We start from the raw sequence: 25,329 nt of genomic DNA, 5'->3' as shown, positions 1-25,329 counted from the left end.
GGCCTGACACCAGGACAGGGGGACGTGACAGGGAGGGCCTGACAGGCAATAAGAGGCCCCACGGGTTCTGCACTCTTATTGGTGTTAATAATTCATCTACATACCATAATATGATCCCTGATGTGCTGCAGGTACTTGTTAAACTTTATCCTACTTGGTTAAAAATATCCTCATTCTTCCAACAGAATTTTCAGAAGTTATTTCCTTCCAAAGTAATCTGATTATGAAATCTAACCTCAGGCACGAGAAACCTAGAGTCTACCATAACCATCCTTAACTCTGGACGACACCGAGGGAAAAACTGTGTGCTGTGTTATGTGAAGCTGTCCACACTCATTTTATAGCTTTCGTTAGCTGTTAGAACCACGCGCTGTGCTCCTCTGACACATTTATGGAAGATGTTTGCGAAAGTCACAAAGAAGGGGGTACGTGAAACCAATGAACAAACAAACCTAGATCAACCAATCCTTTACAATCCCACCATTCAACAAAAGAAAAAAGGTGATGTAATGGTCTAAGACAAAGGAAGTATAATGAGCAAGGCCCTGCAACACCCGCCACCAAGTGGGTGAGCCCACCCTCACCTTTATCACGATCGTCGAGCAGGTCCTCTGCCGAGCAGGGGCTGCCGTCCTGGGAGCCGGGGGCACAGAAGGGGGAGACGCAGGGCGAGTGGCTGCTGCAGCTGCTGCTGCGCCCCTGCACCGAGGGCGTCTGGGTGTCGACGCTCCGCGTGCTGCTGCTGCGGTAGTGGGCGGGCAGCGGCGCTCTCCGGCCGTCCGGGATGTCCAAAGGCTGGAGGGGCGGACCAGCACAGTCAGGGCGGCATGCACTGCACCCACAGGCAGCACAGGCTGCTCCTTTTGATTTCACTTTTCACTATTATCGCCAGCATAGCTGCTGCTTCAGAAAATACAGAGGCCAACCTCAGGTCACCGTTTCTGCCAGCTACCTTTAGGTCAGTACTCCCAGGAATACTCCTCTAGGACAAGGGCTGCTTTTAACACTGGATCCTAATGCCTAGCACTGTGCCTGGCAGACAGCCGACACTCCATAAACATCTGTCCAAAGAACTAGTCAAACTACTCCAGAGATCACTTTGACTTACTAATAAGAAAAGAGAAATCTCATATTCACAGGTATGGATTTCCATTTGTTCATTCATTCTTTCTTTTTTCCCTTTTACAAGCCAGGAACAGATTTTGCAGGTTACCCAAAGTGTCTAATAAACAGATTTATTCTAGTAGAACTGAATGGAGGATATTAATATATCTGAACAATTCTACTAATTCGGTATCCAATTGAGTAGGACTACTAATGAATTTTGCCTAGTTCTAATGCATTGTTCTGAATGGCAAAAATAAATAGAAATGAAATTATAATTGTAGACTCATATATGAATCATATATTTTCAACCTAAGAAGATCCTAGACCTCATTAGTACAGTGCCTTCACTAATGAACTTATAGAGCTCCTGCTGACATGGTCATTTAAAAGGCATCAGAGCTTCTGACTCTACTCTGCTTCTGCTGTAAAGATGTATCTTAAAAAAAAAAAAAAAAAAAAGATGTATCTTACTCACCAGCAAGCTAACAAAGCAAGGTCAACAAATACGATGTATATATTAACCATTTACAGTATTTTTGTTATTATATAGACAAGGATGAAATGCTTGGAAAAAAGAACCAGTATATGCTTAGTTTATTTACAACTTATTTTCATTATTTATGGGTTATTACTCCCGAGGTTTGTCATTTCAGAGATTTTAGAAACACTGTCAGATGCAAAATGAATTAAGGCAAAACATGAGACTCAAAGAGTACTGGTTTTTTCTGTAACAAGTAAAGGCCAAAACCTAAAATGAAAACTTCATTTATCTATGCAAAGTTGCTAAATGAAAACTATACCATCTTTACAACCTGACAATGACCATGCTACTATAAAGAAAACAATCATTTATGTTATGGAACATTAATTCATTTTGTAACAAATAACAAAAGTAAAATTTTCCAACTTAGGAAGGAAATATTCCCAAAGATATATTAATTTACTTGGTCAAATGCTAAGAAAATAACTATTTTATTAATTTTTTTTCTTAGTGAAATTTAGATTTTAATTACAACTCTGCACTAAATTCTAAGAAATCATTGGTGTGGGGTTTTTTTCTTTTTTGACAAAATTACATGATAGATGTGGGAATTTTTCAGAACAACCCATCAAGAAAGATCATTTTGGAAAATATATGAGGCCTTTATGACAGAGGTCTTTCTTAGAACTTAATATATTTAAGTCTAGGAAAATCTTACTTTAATAAAATGTCAATATTGGTAATCAGTAAAATAATAATGTAACAATTTATAATTTTAAAAGTTTAAGAACCTGAGTTATCTTTTACTCATGTCCTATTTGATAAACACAATTTTTCTGTACTTCCACTTCTGAATCTATAACTGGATAATATATATCAATTTCCTTAACCAAGTTCTGTTTTGTTGGGGAGAGGGTTCAGAGAATTAGAATAACAAGACAGATTTTAGAGGTTTACATATTTACACAAAATAATGATGGAAATTATAAAGGCTTAGAACACTGATATACTTCGGAAGCTACTGGCAGGCTCACCTGCCAAAATGACAACATTTTGATTTATTAAAACTTTGAGGCACACTTAATCATAAACCTAAAAATTCTTAAAATTAATATTTTAGTTATAACTGTGTAGGTTACCCCAAAGTAATTTCAGAATGTTTACTGTGAAATTAGAATATGACTAATTTAAAACCAGAACTACATCAGTAAATTTCATTTTCTAATAAAGTTTTGCTTAGCAGTTCTTAAAGAATTAGCAAATGTGACTAATTATCTCATCCTGAAAAAATTAGACCAATTTTACTTCCTTACATTACTGTTCTTAAATGTCACATAATGTATAAAGGAAACATTTTAATGGTATGCACAGCTAAGCTAAGAGCACAATTTCTAAAGGGTTCCTTTTTGGCCTAATGAATATAACATAAAAATTTAACTCTTAGAGTAAAATGGCACAACCTTTTTGGATGGTAATTTTAGCAAAAATATTAATCAAAGTTTTAAATGTGCAAATGCTCTGACCTAGCAATTTCACTGCCAGGAAATTGTCTGCCAAGAGTACACCATGTTTTCTAAAGCACTACTTATGATGATAAAAATTGAAAACAGTCTAAATGTCCACCAGTAGGGGAGTTTTAAATTATGGTACATTCATACAATGATTCAACCTATATTAACATACAGGCACATATTTGGAAGAATATACAATAAATTATGATTAGTGCTCATATTTGCTAAGCAATATTGAAAGTTGGAAAAAGGTTTTTTAAATCAATTTTATAAATATAAAATCATGTGAATTTTGAGATAAACTCTAAGTCAGTTTTAAAACCTATACATTATTTGAAGGAATCAGATACACATTTGACATAAATCATATTTTAGTTCTAAAAAACCATCAGAGAGATAATTAAGCCAAAGGCTACTTGATGTTTTCTTTTGTTGAATATACCTTTAAAATGTGGTCAAATATAGGTTCATGTGCAGCAGTGTCCAGATTTCTATTCTAGGACAGAGATAGTTTATAAAGTATTTTTGATTAATTCAAATGGATGCAAGACTTAAATATATGTGAAAACTAGCACCGTAAAAACCTAAGAGGAAAACAAAAAACTAAATCACTGTGACCTTAGATTAGGCAATATTTTCTTAGATATGAACAGTGAAAAAGACAACCCACAGAATGGGAGGCATTTTCAAATCATCTATCTAATAAGGACTTTTTATCTAGAAAGTAAGAACTTTAGACCTTTTACATTTCAATAGTAAAAAACCTAATTTTGAAATAGGGCAAATAATCTAAATAGTTTTCCAAGTAAGATATACAGTGGTCAACACCATAATGAGGTACCACTTCACACCCACCAGAATGGCTATAATAAAAAAGGTAATTACAAGTGTTGTTGAATATGGGGAAATCTGAACTTTCATACACTGCTGGTGGGGATGTAAAATGATACAGAGTGGCTACTTTGGAAAACAATCTGGCAGTTTCTCAAAAGGTTAATCAAAGAGTTACCATACTAGCAATTCCACTTCTAGGTATATACTCAAGAGAAATGAAAACATCACATTCACACAAACATTTCTATATAAAGGTTTTTCACAGCAGCATTATTTTTAACAGACAAAAAGTAGAAATAATACAAATGTTCATCAATTAATGACTGGATAATAAAATCTGTATGAGTGAATATTGTTTGGCAATAAAAAGGAATAAAGTACTGATACATGCTACACTATAAATGAACCTTAGTTCAGCCTTAAAAACATTAGTCTGAGTGAAAAAGGCCTGATACAAGGGCCATGTATTGCATGACTACATTTACATGAAATATCTAGAACAGGCCAGTTCATAGACAGAGTACATTAGTGGTTGTCTCACTGGAGGAAAAGGAAGAGATGACTGTTAAAAAGTATGGAGTTTCTTTTGGGGGTGATGAAAAAGCTATAAAGTTGATTGTGGTATTGACTGCGTAACTGTGAACATGCAAAAACCACTGTACGCTTTTAATGGGTAAATCGTATGGTATGTGAATTATATCTAATACAGCTGTAACAAAAAAGAAGACTGAGACAGTTCACAGTATTAAAGAAAAAAGGGATTCAAACATCCCATGTACCCTTACCTTGGACACGTCCTCCTTCCCATTATTTTCTTTAATGAATACCTTTTCTAATTCGGGACTTATTCCTTCTACATTGCAGGGCACACGTGAAACAGATGATTTTGGCACAGATATGTTTGACAGCGGCATAGGGACTGATCTTGATCCAGTAGCCTACAAAACACAAGGTAAGGTGGAATCAAATTATTTGTGGATAAAGAAATTGTGAACTGAAGAGCAAGGTAATTCTTAAAACAGAAACTCGGTGAGCAGTTATTTTGACATTTCAAATACAATATAAATTCAGGTATACATATAGCAATTTAGGTTCCAAAGTAAGAAGTAAGGTAAAAATTACAGTCAAAATAATCCTTTATGAAAGTGTAAAGCTATAATTGTAAACTGTATACATTTTTTCAGCAGAATATCAGAATCCTCTGTACTGTTTTTTTATTCATTTTTCTGTTTTTACTGGAAAAGCATAGTTGGAATCATGTAAACTGAATGTATCATGTGACTCCAGCTCTGCTCTATGCTTATGTGTGTGTGTTTAAACGATTTGTTTCCCACACTGTGCAATCACCATCTAGTATTTTTCATTTCTACTTTATCCAAAATTTAAGAAAACCTTTTGGATTACTAAATAGTATGGCAACAATATCATGATAAGTTCTATAACACTCACTCGACAGCTTTAAGGCTGTTTTCAAAAGTCCTTTGTAGGACTTGTCAAAAATTAATACCCCTCACAGCTGTCCTGTGGGAGGTACCATAAAGTGGAAGTCAAGCCTGATGATTCTCAAGGAACTTAAAGGACACAAAGGAAATTAAAAACATAAAGATCGACAAGGAAAAAAGAAAAATAATATGATCTGTACCTTAATCTGAATGGTTAAAGTTGATACATATGATTCACAATGAAGTAGGCGGCTAGGCACTGATTAAATGAATATTTCCCACACACATGCTACGCTCCTGCCATTTGTGAATTGCTGCCTGCGAACATCCTTTGTCTCATATTAACGTATGCACTTTTTTCATATTGAAGTTATAACTCTTTGCCACTCATTTGCTGTTTACTTTAGTATGAAATATCTTTCTTCCAGTACTTTTATGGTTTTTCACATTTAAATATTTAACCTATCATGATTTATTTTTCTGTATGTTATAAAGTAGTATTTTTTCCCACATGGTAATAAAACTGCCCCAACATTTCTCTTTGGATTCTATCTTTGATTTCCTTAAAGTGTTATCTGACAATCTCTATTTAGAGATCCATTTTAACTGCTATAATTTTACAACAATTACATTTTGCATTCTGGTAGGGATTTTGCATTTTCAGTAGGGAAAGCCTTTTCAAATTTTCTTTTTAACTGACATAACTTTTCCACATTACTGTTGAAAATAACTTTTAAAGTAATAAAAAAATTCCTTTTACATTTCCACTGGAACTCAATTCATACATTAATTTTGGGCAAATGACTATTTGAAAAATACTGAGTCTTCCCATGTATGAATGACTGAATGACTTCCCATTTATCTCTTTTATATTTCATATCCTCAATAAGGTCTTAAAGTTTGCATATTTCTTTTAATTCTAGGCATTTTATATTTTTCACCAGATATATACTAACATGCTACTGCTAGTTGTAATATAGTAAGAAATATGTATTTGGTTTTCACCCCTGGTTCCTGAAACAAAGTTTCTGAATTCTTGTATTTCCTGAGGGATGGGGGCACTAGGAGTATCTTTTGTTCAGATGTTTGGTTTCTTTTTTTTTTCTTTTTTCCATTTATTTTTATTCGTTGGAGGCTAATTACTTTACAATATTGTAGTGGTTTTTGCCACACATTGACATGAATCAGCCATGGATTTACCTGTGTTCCCCATCCCAATCCCCCCTCCCACCTCCCTCTCCATCCCATCCCCCTGGGTCATCCCAGTGCACCAGGCCTGAGCACTTGTCTCATGCATCCAACCTGGGCTGGTGATCTGTTTCACCCTTGATAGTATACTTGTTTCAATGCTATTCTCTCAGAAGATCCCACCCTCGCCTTCTCCCACAGAGTCTAAAAGTCTGTTCAGTACATCTGTGTCTCTTTTTCTGTCTTGCATATAGGGTTATCATTACCATCTTTCTAAATTCCATATATATGCGTTAGTATACTGTATTGGTGTTTATCTTTCTGGCTTACTTCACTCTATATAATGGGCTCCAGTTTCATCCATCTCATTAGAACTGATTCAAATGAACTCTTTTTAATGGCTGAGTAATATTCCATGGTGTATATGTACCACAGCTTCCTTACCCATTTGTCTGCTGATGGGCATCTAGGTTGCTTCCATGTCCTGGCTATTATAAACAGTGCTGTGATGAACACTGGGGTGCATGTGTCTCTTTCAGATCTGGTTTCCTCGGTGTGTATGCCCAGGAGTGGGATTGCTGGGTCATATGGCAGTTCTATTTCCAGTTTTTTAAGGAATCTCCACACTGTTTTCCATAGCGGCTGTACTAGTTTGCATTCCCACCAACAGTGTAAGAGGGTTCCCTTTTCTCCACACCCTCTCCAGCATTTATTGCTTGTAGACTTTTGGACAGCAGCCATTCTGACTGGAGTGTAATGGTACCTCATTGAGGTTTTGATTTGCATTTCTCTGATAATGAGTGATGTTGAGCATCTTTCATGTGTTTGTTAGCCATCTGTATGTCTTCTTTGGAGAAATGTCTGTTTAGATCTTTGGCCCATTTTTTGATTGGGTCATTTATTTTTCTGGAATTGAGCTGCAGGACTTGCTTGTATATTTTTGAGATTAATCCTTTGTCTGTTTCTTCATTTGCTATTATTTTCTCCCATTCTGAGGGCTGTCTTTTCACCTTGCTTACAGTTTCCTTTGCTGTGCAAAAGCTTTTACGTTTAATTTGGTCCCATTTGTTTATTGTTGCTTTTATTTCCAATATTCTGGGAGGTGGGTCATAGAGGATCCTGCTGTGATTTATGCTGGAGAGTGTTTTGCCTATGTTCTCCTCTAGGAGTTTTATAGTTTCTGGTCTTACATTTAGATCTTTAATCCATTTTGAGTTTATTTTTGTGTATGGTGTTAGAAAGTGTTCTAGTTTCATTCTTTTACAAGTGGTTGACCAGTTTTCCCAGCACCACTTGTTAAAGAGGTTGTCTTTTTTCCATTGTATAGTCTTGCCTCCTTTGTCGAAGATAAGGTGTCCGTAGGTTCGTGGATTTATCTCTGGGCTTTCTATTCTGTTCCATTGATCTATATTTCTGTCTTTGTGCCAGTACCATACTGTCTTGATGACTGTGGCTTTGTAGTAGAGTCTGAAGTCAGGCAGGTTGATTCCTCCAGTTCCATTCTTCTTTCTCAAGATTGCTTTGGCTATTCGAGGTTTTTTGTATTTCCATACAAATTGTGAAATTATTTGTTCTAGTTCTGTGAAGAATACCGTTGGTAGCTTGATAGGAATTGCACTGAATCACAGCAAACATTGGTTTGCTCAATGGTGAAAAATTGAAAGCATTTCCCCTAAAATCAGGAACAAGACAAGGGTGCCCACTCTCACCACTACTATTCAACATAGTTTTGGAAGTTTTGGCCACAGCAATCAGAGCAGAAAAAGAAGTAAAAGGAATCCAGATAGGAAAAGAAGACGTGAAACTCTCACTGTTTGCAGATGACATGATCCTCTACATAGAAAACCCTAAAGACTCTACCAGAAAATTACTAGAGCTAATCAATGAATATAGTAAAGTTGCAGGATATAAAATTAACACACAGAAATCCCTTGCATTCCTATACACTAACAATGAGAAAACAGAAAGAGAAATTAAAGAAACAATTCCATTCACCATTGCAACAAAAAGAATAAAATACTTAGGAGTATTTCTACCTGAAGAAACAAAAGACGTATACATAGAAAACTATAAAACACTGATGAAAGAAATCAAAGAGGACACCAATAGATGGAGAGATATACCATATTCATGCATTGGAAGAATCAACATTGTGAAAATGAGTATACTACCCAGATGTTTGGTTTCTGACACTGATCCTGACAGATAGCTCCTAAACCCCTTGCAATTTCCTAGGTGATAGGAACAAGGGTCTTTTGTTCCAATGAGGTGACTCTTGGTGGGTCCCTGAATAGGTTCAGAATGGGGTGCTGGTCACTAAAAAGAACCCATGACTAGAAGCTTGGGACTCCCAGTCCCACCTCTGGTGAGAAGAGAGGGAGCATGCCTATGTGATGAGGCCTCCAAAAATCCCAGCACTGTGGGGTCACAGAGTTTCCAGGTTGGTGAACATATATCCATGTACCACAAGGGCAGGACACACCTACTCCACACCAGCAGAAATTCTTACATGTGAGTTACCTCCAGACTTTGCCCTGTGAACCTCCTGATCTTGCTGTTCATTTTGTTTTTCAGTCATTCAGTTGTGTCCAACTCTTTGCAATGCCATGGACTGCAGCACGGCAGGCTTCCCTGTCCTTCACCATCTCCTGGAGCTTGCTCAAACTCATGTCCATTGAGTCGGTGATGCCATCCAACAATCTCATCCTCTGTTCCCTTCTCCTCCTGCCCTCAATCTTTCCCAGCATCAGGGTCTTTTCTAATGAGTCGGCTCTTCACATCAGGTGGTCAAAGTATTGGAGCTTTAGCATCAATCCTTCCAATGAATATTCAGGATTGATTTCCTTTAGGATTAACTGGTTTGATCTCCTTACAGTCCAAGGGACTCTCAAGAGTCTTCTCCAACACCACAGTTCAAAAGCATCAATTCTTTGGCGCTCAGCCTTCTTTATGGTCCAACTCTCACATCCATACATGACTACTGGAAAAACCATAGCTTTGACTAGATGGACCTTTGTTGGCAAAGTAATGCCTCTGTTCTTTAATACGCTAAGTATTTCATAGCTTTTCTTCCAAGGAGCAAGCATCTTTTAATTTCATGGCTGCAGTTCCCATCTGCAGTGATTTTGGAACCCAAGAAAATAAACTTTTCCACTATTTCCATTTTTTCCCCTCCTATTTGCCATGAAGTGATGGGACCGGACGCCATGATCTTCCTTTTTTGAAAGTTGATTTTTAAGCCAGCTTTTTCACTCTCTTCTTTCACTTTCATCAAGAGGCTCTTTAGTTCCTCTTCACTTTCTGCCATAAGGGTGGTGTCATCTGCATATCTGAGGTTATTGATATTTCCCCTTGCAATCTTGATTCCAGCTTGTGTTTCATCCAGCCCGGCATTTTGCATGATGTACTCTGCATATAGGTTAAATAAGCGGGGTGACAATATAGAGCCTTGTTGTTCTCCTTTCTCAGTGTGGAACCAGTCCATTGTTCCATGTCCAGTTCTAACTGCTGCTTCTTGACATGCATACAGGTTCCACAGGAGGCAGGTAAGGTGACCACAGGCAGGTAGGTATCAGACCTGCCTCCTAAGGTCTGATATTCCCTCTCTTGCAGAACTTTCCACAGTTTGTTGTGATCCACAGAGTCAAAGGCTTTAGTGTAGTCTATGAAGCAGAAGTCGATGTTTTTCTGGAATTCTCTTGCTTTTTCTGTGATCCAATGCATGTTGACAATTTGATCTCTGGTTCCTCTGCCTTTCCTAAATCCAGCTTGAAAATGTGGGAATTCTCGGTTCACATACTATTGAAGCCTAGCTTGGAGAATTTTGAGCATTACTTTGCTAGCATGCGAGATGAGTGCAAGTGTGTGGAAGTTTATTCTTTGGCATTGCCCTGTTCCAGTCCTGTGGCCACTGCTGAGTTTTCCTAATTTGTTCATCTGTATGGACCTGTTATATCCTTTGTAATAAGCAAGTAAATGTATTTCCCTGAGTTTTTTGAGCCCTTACAGCAAGTTACTGAACCTGAAGTCAGAGCTGTCAGAATCCCTTCTTTATTACTGGTAGGTCAAAAGTACAGATGATGACCTGGAACTTTCAACTGGCATCTGACGAGGGGCAGTTTCATGGGGTGGAGTTCTTAATCTGTGGGGTTGGTGCTAACTCCAGGTAGTCAGTGTTGTAACTGAATTGTGGGATGCCTGGTTGGTGTCTGGAGAGTTGGGAGAATTCATTAGTTAGTGTGGAAAAAACCCCATGCGTTTGGTGTCAGTAAAGTTATAAGTAGAAGGAACAGTATTTTACCTTTACTAGTACAGGAGAAAATAATAGATTTTTATGTGTTTATATCTTACACATTTATTAAGTTCTCAATCTTTTTATTGTGAAAAATTATAATTAACAGAATAACTAATAGGTGTACATAATCCAGCTCCAAAACTTATTAACAGTTTCTAATCTTACTTCGTCTAAACATCCATTTGCTTTTGCTCTTGGAGTATTAACACACATTCTAGACTTCATATTTCATCTATAAGTATTTCAGTATGTATAGCAAGATAATTATTTTTAGACATAACCACAATGCCAAAAAAAAAAAATGTAAATTGGGAACAAGTGTATAAATCTTTTCTTGTTAATCAGTGAGTCCATAGATATACAGGAAAGGTGCATGAAATAAATGAATAAGAATGAATAGTATATTAATTATACCAGATTAACAAGAAAAAAAGGAAGGCATATGTGGATTTTCTCTTGAAATGTTTGCAGTGTTGGTTTTACAGCTCTGATGAAGTATAATTGGTATACAATAAAATCCTCCCATTTTAATATGCAATTCTTTGTGCTTTGTAAATGTATACAGTCATCGAATTATCAGTATAATTACATTTTAGAAACTTCTATCATCCAAAAAAATGTCTCTAGGGCTTTTCTACAGTCAGCTTTTCTAATACTTTTCAAAAAGGCAACATTTTGCCTTTTTGAAGATGTAAGGTCATGTAGCCTTTTGCTTCTGACTTCTTTAACTGGCATGATGTTTTGAGATTCAGCCATGTTGTCATAAATACCATCAGTTCCTCCTTTTTACTGCTGAATAGTATTACACTGTATGGATGTATGAAGTGTTGTTTATCCATTCACCAGTTCATGGATATTTGCTGCTTTCCATGTTTTGAGTTTTATAAATGCTGCTGCCATGAACATTGGTATAGATGTCACTGTGTAGACATTATGTTTTATTTCTCATGGACAGATACCAAAGAATAGAATTCCTGAGCTGTATGGTCTGTGTATGTTAACTTCTTCAGAAAATGCCAAACTTCTTTCCAGAGTGGCTGTACCATTTTGTGTTCCCACCAGCGACATGTAGTTGTTCCGACTGTTTCACATCCTCATCAGCACTTGGTACTGAGTGCTGTACCAGTATTTCCCATTTCAGCCATCCTACCATTAGTTTTAATAGTTTAGCAAATTCACTTTAGTTTTCTAAATATACAACAATATCATAAATAGTGATAACATTTCTTTTTCTTACTGCTCTGTCTAGAACCTTTAAATGAGCAGCAAATAACATCAGTAATTACAGACATCTATGACTTAACTTTTATTTTTAACAGAAATACTTTCAGTTTTTTACTGTCAGGTTCTCACCAATTTGCAGGTAGTTCCATTAGGAAGTATCCTATTTTAAAATAAGTTTATCACATATGGATACTCAGTTTTTATCAAGTGTTATTCAGCATTAGCTTTGACTTTCTGATGCAATGAACTAAATACATTTCCTAATGTTGAATCATCCTTACATTTGTGAAATTAAACCCCTAATTAAATTTTTTTTTGATACGCAACTTGAGCTGCTTCTGCTATACTACTATATTTGATTTACTAAAATTTACATTAATATTTGTAAGTAAATTTAGAATATCATTTCCTAAATTTTGTTCCATAGGATATATCAGTACAAGTTTGGCAGGGTGGGGGGACAAAAACACTAATTCTCAATTTCTTCATAAGTAAAGTGGGGTAAAATATACAAAGAGACACAGAGATAGATGGGCTAAGCTACTATTAGAAGATTAAATAAGAAAATGCCCAGAGTTGCTTAGTCAGTGAATGAGCTAGGATTTCAGTCCAGGACAGTATCAATCATCCTTGAAACCATTATACTCTGTTATGTCTATTATTAAAAGATTATACATATGGATAAAAGAAAAACATTTTTTTTAATAAAAAACATTGTAATTTAATCAAGCTAGAGATATACATTAATTTTTTTTGAATCCTAAAAGGATGGACTCTCCCTTAGAAAGTAATTATTCCAATCTGGACAACGAGCTGTTGGCCTACCTGAGAGTGACTGATTGCTGCATGGTTGCCATGGAGAGGTGACTGACGGTCCTTCTCCTTACTGTGCCGGCTACTCTGTTTACTGCGTTGTAGCTGCTGCCTCAGTTTGGCAATCTGCTTTGGGGAGAGGGAAAGAGAAGGAAGAAGAGAACAAAAGTGAATACCAAGCTTTAAGCATTTACTTTTTTAAGTTCGGATATTAAAAAATAAAAATTTTATCAAAGATTTCAAGAAGAGATATTTCATTACAGTGATTTATTCTCCAATTTTTAATAGTTGAAACCATTGAAAATAAGAAATATGTGCTACAAATGCTTCACTTATGCAATTTAAATAGTGTTGTCGGTAAATACGTAGACTAAATTTCCCCAGATCATTTCATATTTTACCTTTGTAACACCAGAGACATCTTCCCTTCTAAGCATTTTTTCTATGGTGTAAAACTAGTATTTCATATGCCTACTGATTAAAGTCAAATCCAATCTCTTAATATATAGGGACCACATTAGTTTCTAAGTTCCCATCTTATATAGACAAAATTGATCTCGTATACTAATTTCTGAACATTAAAAAAAAAAAAAATCCCATGGTGTAAATCCTTACGGCATTTAGCATTAGTTACTTGTATTTAACATCTTACTATATATTACTTTTAGTCACAAAATTTTTACTTTCCAGCTTTATTGAGATATAAGTGACATATAACATTGTGTAAGTTAAGGTGTACAACATGTTGATTTGATGCTATTTTATATTGCAAAATGATGCTACTATAGCATAACAGCTCTACCCCATTACATAATTTGAGATTCTCTTAGCAACTTTGAAGTAATAACACTATTAATAACTATAGTCAAAATTCTATACTTTAGATCCCCAGAACTCATCCATCCTGTAACTGAATGTGAACCCTGTTGCTATGCCCCATTTCCTATATCCTTCAGTCCCTAGCAACCACCACTCAACACTCAGTTTCTCTGAGTTTGGCTTTTCTTCTCTGGTATCACAAAGAAGTGATACCACACAATATTTGTCTTTCTCTGACTGATTTACTTCACTTAGCATAATGACCTCAAGGTTCATCTATATTGTTTACAAAAGGCAGGATTTCCTTCTTCCTCATTGCTGAATATATATGCCACGTCTTCTTTATCCACTTACTCACTGACAGACACTTGGCTATAGTGACATACATTTAAAAACAAATATAACTTAGAAGTATTTTCCTAAATGGAATAGTAATACTCCAAGGCTTAAGAGAAAAGTCATTTCTATAATATGGCTTGGAATTCATCAAAACTATTAATATATTTTAGGTGCTATATAATCATCTTAAACTGTGCCAGACCATAAGGAAAGTATACCCGAGCATTTTCAAAGGGAATCATTAGCAATTTGGGGCAAGTTACTTAATATTTTCCTTGTAGATGATGACATGAATCAATTAGTAGGTACTTCTTGAATGCCTACAATGAGCCCAATTTTATGTTATTTACAAGGCAAAGTGCCAGTACAAAGTAAAGTCTGTAAAATATATTGATTTTCTCAAGGAGATGTTAGCAAAATGCTTACCTTGAATAACCACGGCAATAAAAAGCAAAATAGACAGTTGCTATTAAAGCCTATAAATGTTCAAGGGGAAAAGCATATAGATTGCTGGGAAATTTTATTTTTACCTGTGGCAGAAGAGAAGCAGCATGGAAGAAAATAAGAGAACCTAAAAGAAAATCTACATTTTTCCTTTTAAGTAAGATCCTGAGTCTCCTCTAGTGTTTTGAATCTCTTTGTAGCTTTAAGGATATCACATACAATTTCCTTACAAAGATATACAAATGAGATTGTCTATGTTAATATTTGTGTTCCTTGCTCTCTGTTGAAATGACATCACTTTGTTCTAGAGAATATTAATTGTCCTGAGAAGAAGGATCAAAATTAGTTGGTAATCATTATAAATCAAAATTGTACAAGTTATTTAATTAGGACAGGGGTATAAAATTAAGTGGTTTCTGAGTAGTTTTAGTGGTGTTTCAAAACTGGCATTTTGAAGAGCTTGTAAAGAAAAGCCCATAATGCTTACAGATTAATCAAAGCAGTGTGTACTTTTTCATTTTTAAAATAATCTTTAAAAAATAAATAAAAATAATCTGAAAACTGATCAATCCTAATCACTCTCTTTTTAAAGGGCTTTGAGATATCATAATAAACCAGAAGTTTTTGTTCTTTAACATACCACTCTTCAACGTAATGATACATATCCTACTTTGCTTGGAATACCAACTTACACTATGCAACCTTATAGTTTCCACATAATACTGTTTATCTCTGGATTATAACATAGTTATGCTTTTGTTTACAAATTAGAGATTACAGTAAAAGGGAAGCCCATCTTACTAGATATATAATCAAAACATTACAACTCTTACTCAGGAACCATGTAGAATGAAAGCAGGGTATAATAAACCTTCCTTTGCTTCAGAATGTAAGAGATTCCTGTGTTTACTTACACGACATTCAGAAGAGTGGCTTACCTATATAACAACCGCAAATATTCTTGCCTTCTATACTTTCACTTAGAATCCTCCTTCTCTTCTCCCTTGGATGCTCAAGAGCCCATGGTTATCCAAAGCCATCTCTTCTCCCTAACCTCAGCACTAGTAGACACAAAGCTATCTCTGGGAGGAAGGGGCCGATGTGTGTGTTAGTTACTCAGTCGTGTCCGACTATTTGCGACCCCATAGACTGTAGCCCGCCAGGCGCTTCTCTCCATGGAATTCTCCAGGCACAAATACTGGAGTGGGTTGCCATTCCCTTCTGCAGGGGATCTTCCCGACTCAGGGGTCGAACCCACGTCTCCTGCAATGCAGGCAGATTCTTAACCATCTGAGCTACCAGGGAAGCCCCAGGAAGGGACTGCGGGAGTTGTAATTTCTGCTCTACAGTCATACACCCCCTCCTGCCTAAGACACCCTCTCTAGACAGTCTCATGTTCCAATGTATCACACAAAGCTCTTAGCTCTGACTTCAGTGAACCTACTCACCCTGGTTACTAGAGTGAAACTCGCATACAACCTTCCTTTATAAAGGGAACCCTGAGTTATACTAACTGGATTTCTTAAACTACAGATGAATCTTACTTGTGTTTCTAAATATTCATTAGCAATGCTTAAGAAAAAAATTAAGAATGGACCTTGAGGGTATTATACTAAGTGCAATAAGTCAGATGAAGAAAGTTAAACACTGGATGAGCTCACTTATATAAGGAATCTGAAAATAAACACACACAAAAAACAACTCAGAGAACAGCTTGCTGTTTGCCAGGGGCAGAAAATGGGTGAGAGTGGTCAAAGGGTAAAAGCGTCCAGTTATAAGATGAGTAAATTTTGGGGTGTAATGAATAGCATAGTGACTATAGTTAATAACACTCTATCGTATATTTGACAGTTGCTATGAGAATAGATCTTAAAAGTTCCTATCCACACATACAAAAATTATAAAATTATGAGGTGATGGATGTGTTTACTAACCTTCTTGTGGTAATCACTTTACAATATATACATATATCAAATTATTATGCTGCATATACCATAAGCTTGTATGATGTTATAAGTCAATTATACCTCAATAAAACTTAAACAAAAAAAAAATTAAGAGGGAAGGAGAGAGAAGCATTCTCTAAACATGAAAGGGATCTTAAGCACATGAGCTCTGACATTTTAAAAAGTCAGGGAATAACTACCCCGAGGTCACAAAGAAGAAATAATAATTGTAGAGAGAAGAATTATCATGAATATTCACTAAGAAAGATGGTAACGATAACCCTATATGCAAAACAGAAAAAGAGACACAGATGTACAAAACAGACTTTTGGACTCTGTGGGAGAAGGCGAGGGTGGGATGTTCTGAGAGAATAGCATTGAAATGAGTATACTACCAAGGGTGAAACAGATCACCAGCCCAGGTTGGATGCATGAGACAAGTGCTCAGGCCTGGTGCACTGGGAAGACCCAGAGGGATGGGATGGAGAGGGAGGTGGGAGGGGGGATCGGGATGGGGAACACAGGTAAATCCATGGCTGATTCATGTCAATGGATGGCAAAAACCACTACAATATTGTAAAGTAATTGGCCTCCAACTAATAACAATAAATGATTAAAAAAATAAATTGGATTTAAAAAAAAGAAATGACTAAAATATTTGTGGAATTAGATCAAGAAAAATTAAGAGATTGGTCCCACTCAAAATCTAAGAACTGGGAACACATTTTACTGTACATTTTTGGAAACCTGGTCATATCACCCTTGTTTATTTGTAATTTTTTTCCTGATAGTTTCTCCCATTATTGTTAACACTTAAAAAAAAAACAGAAACAAAAAAAAACCCCTAAACTCTAAGTTTCAAAATACCAGTCGATTATTTTTGCCTCAGGTACTGGAAAGAAGGAAGGGACGGAGGGTAATATTTCTTAGAATGAATTCTATTCTATAGTAGGCAGGGAACTGAGAAATCTTTAACCAGACTAAGTAGATGCAGTAGGAACGGAAGCAAGCTCCTGGAGCTTTTGAAAAAGAAGAAAAAAATGAGATGACAGATAGATTAACACCAGGAAAATGACACTCTGCCACTCGTATTTATATTAAGATAAAATATTTTATATTTTGTTCTCATTCATTTTTCAATAAAAACATGAGATAAATGCTATTATTATCCTCACTTTATAGGTGAGGAAACTGAGGGGCAGGAAGGTTAGTTTGTTGAAAGCCATAGAGTCAAGTGGTGAAACAAGTATATGAACTTAAGGAAGTGGAATTCCAGAGTTTGCTCTCTTAATCACTATTCTATATTGCCTAAAGAATCAAATTAATAGCTCACAAGGAGAGAAAGAATCTTACAAAAAGTAAGACAGACATATAAATAGGAAAACATACAAATGACGACACCTGAGCTGTTAAAAGACCAAAAACAATTACTAAAGATATTAATCCAATAAATTTTCCTGAATATATAGTTTGAGAAGTTATAAACCTCAAGCTGTTATTCCCTTTTATATGAAAAAGAGAATACGTGACAAACTTTAGAGCTTACAAAGATCAATGTCTCAAAAGGAAGGTTCTGCAGTCTAAAAACAAAGTTTACATACTATATTCTTTGACAAGTGTTCAAAGGAATTTAAAAAGCAACAGTACCTACTGCAACACTAAAAGTAAAATTTTAAACTTCTTTTTACTTAAATATGAACAAATCATGCTGTTTTCCTTCTTTCTTTCATTTTCCAAAAGATAAATTAGCTAATGAAATAACTGGGGCTTCCATGGTGGCTCAGATGGTAAAGAATCTGCCTGCCATGCAGGAGACCCAGGTTGGATCCCTGGGTCAGGAAGATACTCTGGAGGGAGAAGGGAATGACAACCCACTCCAGTATTCTTGCCTGGAGAATTACATGGACAGAGGAGCCTAGTGGACTACAGTTCGAAAGGACTATTCATTCAGTCCTCTGATATCCAAATGCACACACATAGGCATATGTGTGTACAAATGTGCATATATAAAGAACACACAGATGTGTAAGCACATATATATGCATAGAGAGCTATCACCAGTACACACGCATGCCCACCTGCAGACTCACAGAAACCCCCACCCCAGAACAAAGAAACAGATATTTCCATATACAGATTTATCTCCACAGATACAGCTAGCTTTGGGACACTTTAGTTTTTGATACAGCAATTTATTTACCAATAAGGTATATTTGTCAATAGAGGAATGCTGATAATAATATCAGACTAACATGGAGAAAAAAGTTCACAAAGCAACTAGATTGCACAGACACACTGAAACCGTTTTACAGATGAGGAAGCACTTTAAAAAATAAAGTATCTTTCCCAAGGTCAGTTAGTCAGCTCAGTTGCTCAGTCGCGTCCGACTCCTTGCAACCCCATGAACCGCAGTGCACCAGGCCTCCCTGTCCATCAACAACTCCCGGAGTCCACCCAAACTCATGTCCATTGAGCCAGTGATGCCATCCAACCATCTTATCCCCTGTCGTCCCCTTCTCCACCTGCCCTCAATCTTTCCCAGCATCAGGGTCTTTTCTAATGAGTCAGCTCTTCTCATCAGGTGGCCAAAGTACTGGAGTTTCAGCTTCAACATCAGTCCTTCCAATGAACACCCAGGACTGATCTCCTTTAGGATGGACTGGTTGGATCTCCTTGCAGTCCAAGGGACTCTCAAGAGTCTTCTCCAACACCACAGTTCAAAAGCATAAATTCTTCGGTGCTCAGCTTTCTTTGTAGTCCAACTCTCACATCCATACGTGACTACTGGAAAAAACACAGCCTTGACTAGACAGCTTTGTTGACAAAGTAATGTCTCTGCTTTTTAATATGCTGTCTAGGTTGGTTATAACTTTCCTTCCAAGGAGTAGGCGTCTTTTAATTTGGTAACACAACTAATAAATGGCAGACCCAGTCCTTTAGCCTTTAGTTCATAATCTCTTTCTATTAGCTACCAGTGCTGCTGAAAGTAGTACTATATTAATGTTCACAAATAACTACTAATGTATTGGCTCATAATCTCAACCACTTCGCAAAGTAACTTCCTTTCTTAATGCTGGAGATATTGCAAGACGTGAAATTGCAGCAAAGATGAGCAAAACATTTGATGTAGCAATTAACTGACTACATACTAACTTATTGATATATTTCTTTTTCAATAGCAGTTTGATGACCCTAAGTACCATTCTTATTGGTCCAATTTTAAATAAGGAAAATATGACATCTTTACGATTCAATTTATTGTGAACTCAGAATTTATTGGATGAGCATTTGTACTTTTAAGGTTTTACCACATAATTAAATAAAAATTCTTCAGAATGTTGTCTTTTAGGTCCAGAGAAAATACTACTGCAGTTCTTTTCCTCTAGTATGGTATGATAAAATAATTCTTTTTAAATAGCAAAAGTTAACAGAACATTAGGGCAGAAGTTATACTATTAGTAATGATTATGAGGAAACTTTTATTTTTCTTACTGAAAAAAGAAAGACCCCAACAATATCTGTTAATCACTATTTGATCAGAAACAAGAAATGTCCCTAATCATTTCACTTAGAGAAAAACTATCCCAAGTAATAAGAGAGCTTATCGATGAGATGAAGAAGCAACCTATGATTTTTTTCTTATATCCACTGAAGAACTTAAAAATACTCACTTTTTAAACTTATCTTTATCAAAATCAGAAACAGTGTAAAAGAGTCAAAGCAACGATAGAGTAATATCATTTATATTCTGTCTGGGAACGTCGCCCTCTGGGATAAAGAGGAGGTTTACTTACTCCTTACTATTAATATAAAAACAGTGGATTCTCCAAGTTCTGTTTCTCTCCTGTAATGTGACCTATTATATGTGCAGGCATCCACTTAGACCCTCTCCATCACCCCCACTGGGGTTCACAGGAACTAATGCAAACTCAATAGTCTTGTTACTTGCTATGCTGTAAATAATAAAGTCCACTGTCTCTAAACCATGAGCCTCATGGCTTCTGCCAGCATCCATGAACTAGTAAAAGGCTAACTTATTAGGCTATCAATAGAAAAAATAAAATCCAAGATGTTAACCTGTGTATTTCCTCTTTTGCCTCAAATGAAGAGAAAGGAGTTTTAATGAAACGTCTTGGAAAGACTGATTGTTCCTCACAGATAAAAGGACATGAAAAACTGGAATCTGACTCCCACTCCTGATACCGATAATGTTGAGCTAGGATGATGAAGATTTACTGTTGCATCAGAGTCAGCCTCAACTTCCAGGTATTAACCAGATTTTTTTTTTAATTATGGAATATTTATATGCTATAATATTATCAACATTAAAATGCCAATTTTGAAAATTTTTAGCAATGTACAAAAAATTCACAGTATAATGCCAAGAAAAAATCATGATTCAGAGAGTATAAGTATTGAGTTATGCCAGTTTTAAAAGATAGATGATTATAAAATACATCAAAATGTTAATTTTATTATCTTTAGGTGGTAATTACAGATGGGTTTAATTTTTTTCTTTATATAGTATTTTCACTACTTTCCAAATTGTGTTTAATGGACATATACTAATACTACCATAAGGAAAATATGTTGTTTTTAATAGAAAGAATTGCTTTAGCCTAATTCATGAAGATGTTGTGAGTAAAATGAAATAACAGGAGCTTAAAAAATTGAATTCTGACAGACATGTGCTACACAATTCAAGTATTTATGTTAAAGGAAAATTTTGACCAATGTCTCCATGCATAGCATTTTTTCTTAATAATGAATGGAGGTTCCTGGAAGTAATTGTCCCAGTCATCAGAGAGGCACAGGATAGCCACTACCACTTCAGGTCTAGTTTTGTATGCTGACCCTGGTGTCCAAGAAAGAGTCAAAGAGACCTTGGTCGTTATATAGCAGCTTGATCCAGTCATCAGGAGGGATGGCAAACTCTGTGGGAAAGTGTTTGTGCCTGAGGTGGGAAGTGTGTAGACAGACTCTTTTGTTTTTTCCTGTGGCTTCAATTTCAGCCCTCTTTCTCAGCAGGCAGCAGCCACTATCTCATGTCATGGTAAGTTGGAAGAGGGTTAAAATAGGTTCTTGGGAAATGCAAGAAGGCAATAAGCAGGGCTGCAGCTGGGGCTTGGGCCAGAATTAGCTTGGCGTCCTGGGAAGGTAAGATAAGGTAAGGTAGGTAACTAACTACTACCATTCACAGACAGTTTTGTCAAGTACTTGCTAGTCATGATTTCATCCAGTCCTCTAAAAATATGAGCTTAGTTATATTATTTCTTTTTCCTCCTCCTCTTTCTTTTCTTTTTATTTTTATTTTTTTATTTTTTTTTAAATTTATTATTATTTTTTTGTCATACATTGATATGAATCAGCCATAGAGTTACACGTATTCCCCATCCCGATCCCCCCTCCCACCTCCCTCTCCACCCGATCCCTCTGGGTCTTCCCAGTGCACCAGGCCCGAGCACCTGTCTCATGCATCCCACCTGGGCTGGTGATCTGTTTCACCATAAATAGTATACATGCTGTTCTTTTGAAATATCCCACCCTCACCTTCTCCCACAGAGTTCAAAAGTCTGTTCTGTATTTCTGTGTCTCTTTTTCCGTTTTGCATATAGGGTTATCGTTACCATCTTTCTAAATTCCATATATATGTGTTAGTATGCTGTAATGTTCTTTATCTTTCTGGCTTACTTCACTCTGTATAAGGGGCTCCAATTTCATCCATCTCATTAGGACTGATTCAAATGAATTCTTTTTAACGGCTGAGTAATATTCCATGGTATATATTTAAACGTGCGAGTTCCTCAGTAACCATCTGGGAAATTTGGTAGTGAGAGTCCCAGTGGAGGGCTGGCTTAGGTTCTACCTAGGAGGCCTACCCCAAAGGGTAAACAGAACTCAACACTGGAGAAACTGAATGTTATTTCTAGAATTCTAGGGGCTTTGGAGAAAGTTGGATAGAACCATAGGAAAGAGATATGCAGCAACAAGGGATGTCCAAAGAACCCAAGAAATTACAAAAGAAAGTCAGTTTCAAAAATCTGTCAAGACCGGGCAATAGAAAGGTACCTTATAACAGTACCAGCAGTAGGAACATTTCTATTCCCCTTATGTCCCCACAGGGATTCCCTGGTGGTTCAGGTGGTAAAGAATCCGCCTGCAGTGCAGGAGACCTGGGTTTGATCCCTGGGTCGGGAAGATTCCCTGGAGGAGGGCATGGCTACCCACTCCAGTAGAGTGGAGGATTTGCCTGGAGAATTCCATGGACAGGGGAGGCTGGAGAGCTACACAGTTTATGGTGTCACAAAGAGTCAGACACGACTGAGCAACTAACACAACACTACCTCTCCACCTCTCCCCTAAGCTCCAACTCCAGAGGCTCAGATGCAGTAGCTATGGAGTTAGGGCAAAGGTAAGCAAAAAAGACAAAAGGAGCTTTCAGGTTTCCTTCCCTCAGGAAGCCACTCAGTGGTAGTACGCCCTAGCTAGAAGAGGAGCGACTACAACCATGAAATGAGGAGGCGGCTATACGAGAGACTGGAATGCATGCTCACTTAAAGGAATCACAGGAGCGTCTGAGAGCTTCTAGTTTTGCACTGAACTTCTCTTACCAAATAAAGGATGGTGAGAGTTAACATAAAGTCCTTTTATTATCCCTTAAAGCCTTAGCTGCCTTTCCTAATATGTAATCAAGCTCTTTAAACAGCAGATTGTACCTACTGTTTCTTTTGAAATTCTACGGGCTTTTACACAATTTTGAGAATACAGCCTTATTCCTTGATGCTATCCATGAACAAAGGCAGTGCCACTACAAGCTGATAATGTATGCTAAAAAATATCTTCAAAATTTACCTTTTTTCCTCTTTTACCTCTGTTAAATGTATACAAATCAAGTACCATAAAAATAGAAATACAGTCCCACATGTAGAAAACAAACGGTTACCAGAGGAGAAAGTGGGGTGAGGGGGATAAACTGGAAGACTGGGTGTATGTTGACATAAACACATTACTCTATAAAACTAATAAGGACGTACCCAATAGCACAGGGAACTCTTCTCAACATTCTGTAAAGAGCGATATGGGAAAAGAATCTGAAAATGAGTAGATATATGCACATGTATAACATTCACTCTGCTGTATCGCAGAGACTAAGACAACACTGTAAATCAACTATACAGGTCATACGATACAACCCATAACTACACTGTACACGGCTGTCAATTACAGGTTCTGATAAATGAGTTGATAATCTGATTCCCATTTTTTTCATAGGAAATATGCTTTTTTCTAATTGCAAGAATGAGTATGTGTGTGTGTGCCTGATCTACAACTCACTAGACCTAGAAGTGGAAATTTTTGTTTTGTTTATCCTCCAAGGAATTGGTGGGCTTTTTCAATCTAAAGACCCACGTCACTCTCCAAATCCAGCATAGTCTCAAATTTTAAGAAATATTTCTTTGCTGATAACCTACTATTCTTACCTTTGGAAACATCTTAGTCTGTTTTCCATGTTTCTTAACTTCTCTTTCATATTTTTAACCTCTATATTTTTAACAATTATTTTTTATTGAAGTATAATTGATTTACAATGTTGTCTTAGTCTCTGGTATATGACACAGTGTTGAGTTGTAGATCTATCTATCTATCCTTTTTCGTATTTTCTCCATGATGGTCTACTACAGGATGCTGAATATAGCTCCCTGTGCTATGCAGCAGGTCCTTACTGGTATCTACTTAGTATGTAACCATTTGCATCTGTGAATCCCAAACTCCTCATTTATCGCCCCCGCCTCCTCTCTTTCTCCTTTGGTAACCCTAAGTTTGTTTTCCATGTCTGTGAGTTTGTTTCCCTTTTGTAAATAAGTTCATTTGTATCTTATTTTAGATTCCACATCTGAGTGACATCATAATGGTATTTCTTTCTGACTTACTTCACTTAATATGAGAATCTTTAGGTCCATCCATGTTGCATTAATGGCATTAATTCATTCTTTTTTATGGCTGAGTAAATCTTTATCTAGTGCTGCTATGAACATCTGGGAGCATGTATCTTTTTGAATTAGAGTTTTTGTTTTTTCTGGATATATGCCCAGGTGTGGGGTTGCTGAGTCATATGGTAGCTCTATTTTTACTTTTTTAAGGAACCTCCATACTGTTTTCCATAGTGGCTGTACCAATTCACATTCCCACCAATAGCACACACAGGAGCGTTTCCTTTTCTCCATACCCTCTCCAGCATTTACTGCTTGTAGATTTTTTAATGATAGCCATTCAAACCGTCAATTTCTATCTTTTTATTTTATATTCTAGATGATTTGCTCATCCAGACTTTCTCATTTGACACTTTTGATTCACTAATTCTCAATTCTGCTATGTCAACTTAATCCACTGAAGAGTTTACTTTCAGTTTCACCAACTTTTATATATACAAGCCTTGGAAAGCACCCTTTATCATTCTGCTTATTCTTACTTACTTCTGTTCTCATTGTGAGTTACTGTTTCATTTGAAATTCTTAAATATTCTAAGTTATTTTTGGAGATTGTGTTCTTATTTTCCAAGATATACCCTATTTAATATATCCACTGGCTCTTATAGCAATACATTTCCTTCACTTCAGTTCAGTTCAGTCGCTCAGTCATGTCCGACTCTCTGCGACCCCATGAATCACAGTACGCCAGGCCTCCCTGTCCATCACCAACTCCCGGAGTTTACTCACATACCCTAAAACACTTACTTGCAAGTTCTCTGTATGTGGGAGTTTTATCCTTTGTAAACTACTGTCTGTCTCGCTCGTAGTTCAACTGATAAAGAATCTGCTTTACTGCCATATTATTTTATGGTTACTCAAGACTATGGTGTTTCAAAGGTGTGTAGCTTCAGAGCAAG

General features: G+C 36.5%; 1 protein-coding gene across 2 annotated transcripts in view; it reads right to left on the bottom strand.

The window, feature by feature from the left end:
• The window catches only part of GLCCI1 (glucocorticoid induced 1), a 113,882-nt gene that overhangs the window by 17,453 nt on the left and 71,100 nt on the right, over positions 1-25,329 (bottom strand). The window contains exons 4-6 of one of the 2 annotated variants that reach the window (XM_043873022.1): positions 12,907-13,023; positions 4,719-4,871; positions 585-795 (exon numbers count right to left, since the gene is read on the bottom strand). In XM_043873022.1, coding sequence (XP_043728957.1) covers positions 585-795; positions 4,719-4,871; positions 12,907-13,023 — 481 coding nt within the window. The remainder of the gene's footprint in view (positions 1-584; positions 796-4,718; positions 4,872-12,906; positions 13,024-25,329) is intronic. The other variant, XM_043873023.1, reaches the window with a different exon arrangement.

The sequence above is a fragment of the Cervus elaphus genome, chromosome 18 (assembly GCF_910594005.1).
Source record: "Cervus elaphus chromosome 18, mCerEla1.1, whole genome shotgun sequence".
Classification (NCBI taxonomy): domain Eukaryota; kingdom Metazoa; phylum Chordata; class Mammalia; order Artiodactyla; family Cervidae; genus Cervus; species Cervus elaphus.
The sequence above is the reverse complement of the archived record's forward strand: the minus strand, read 5'-3'. Positions and strand labels throughout refer to the sequence as shown.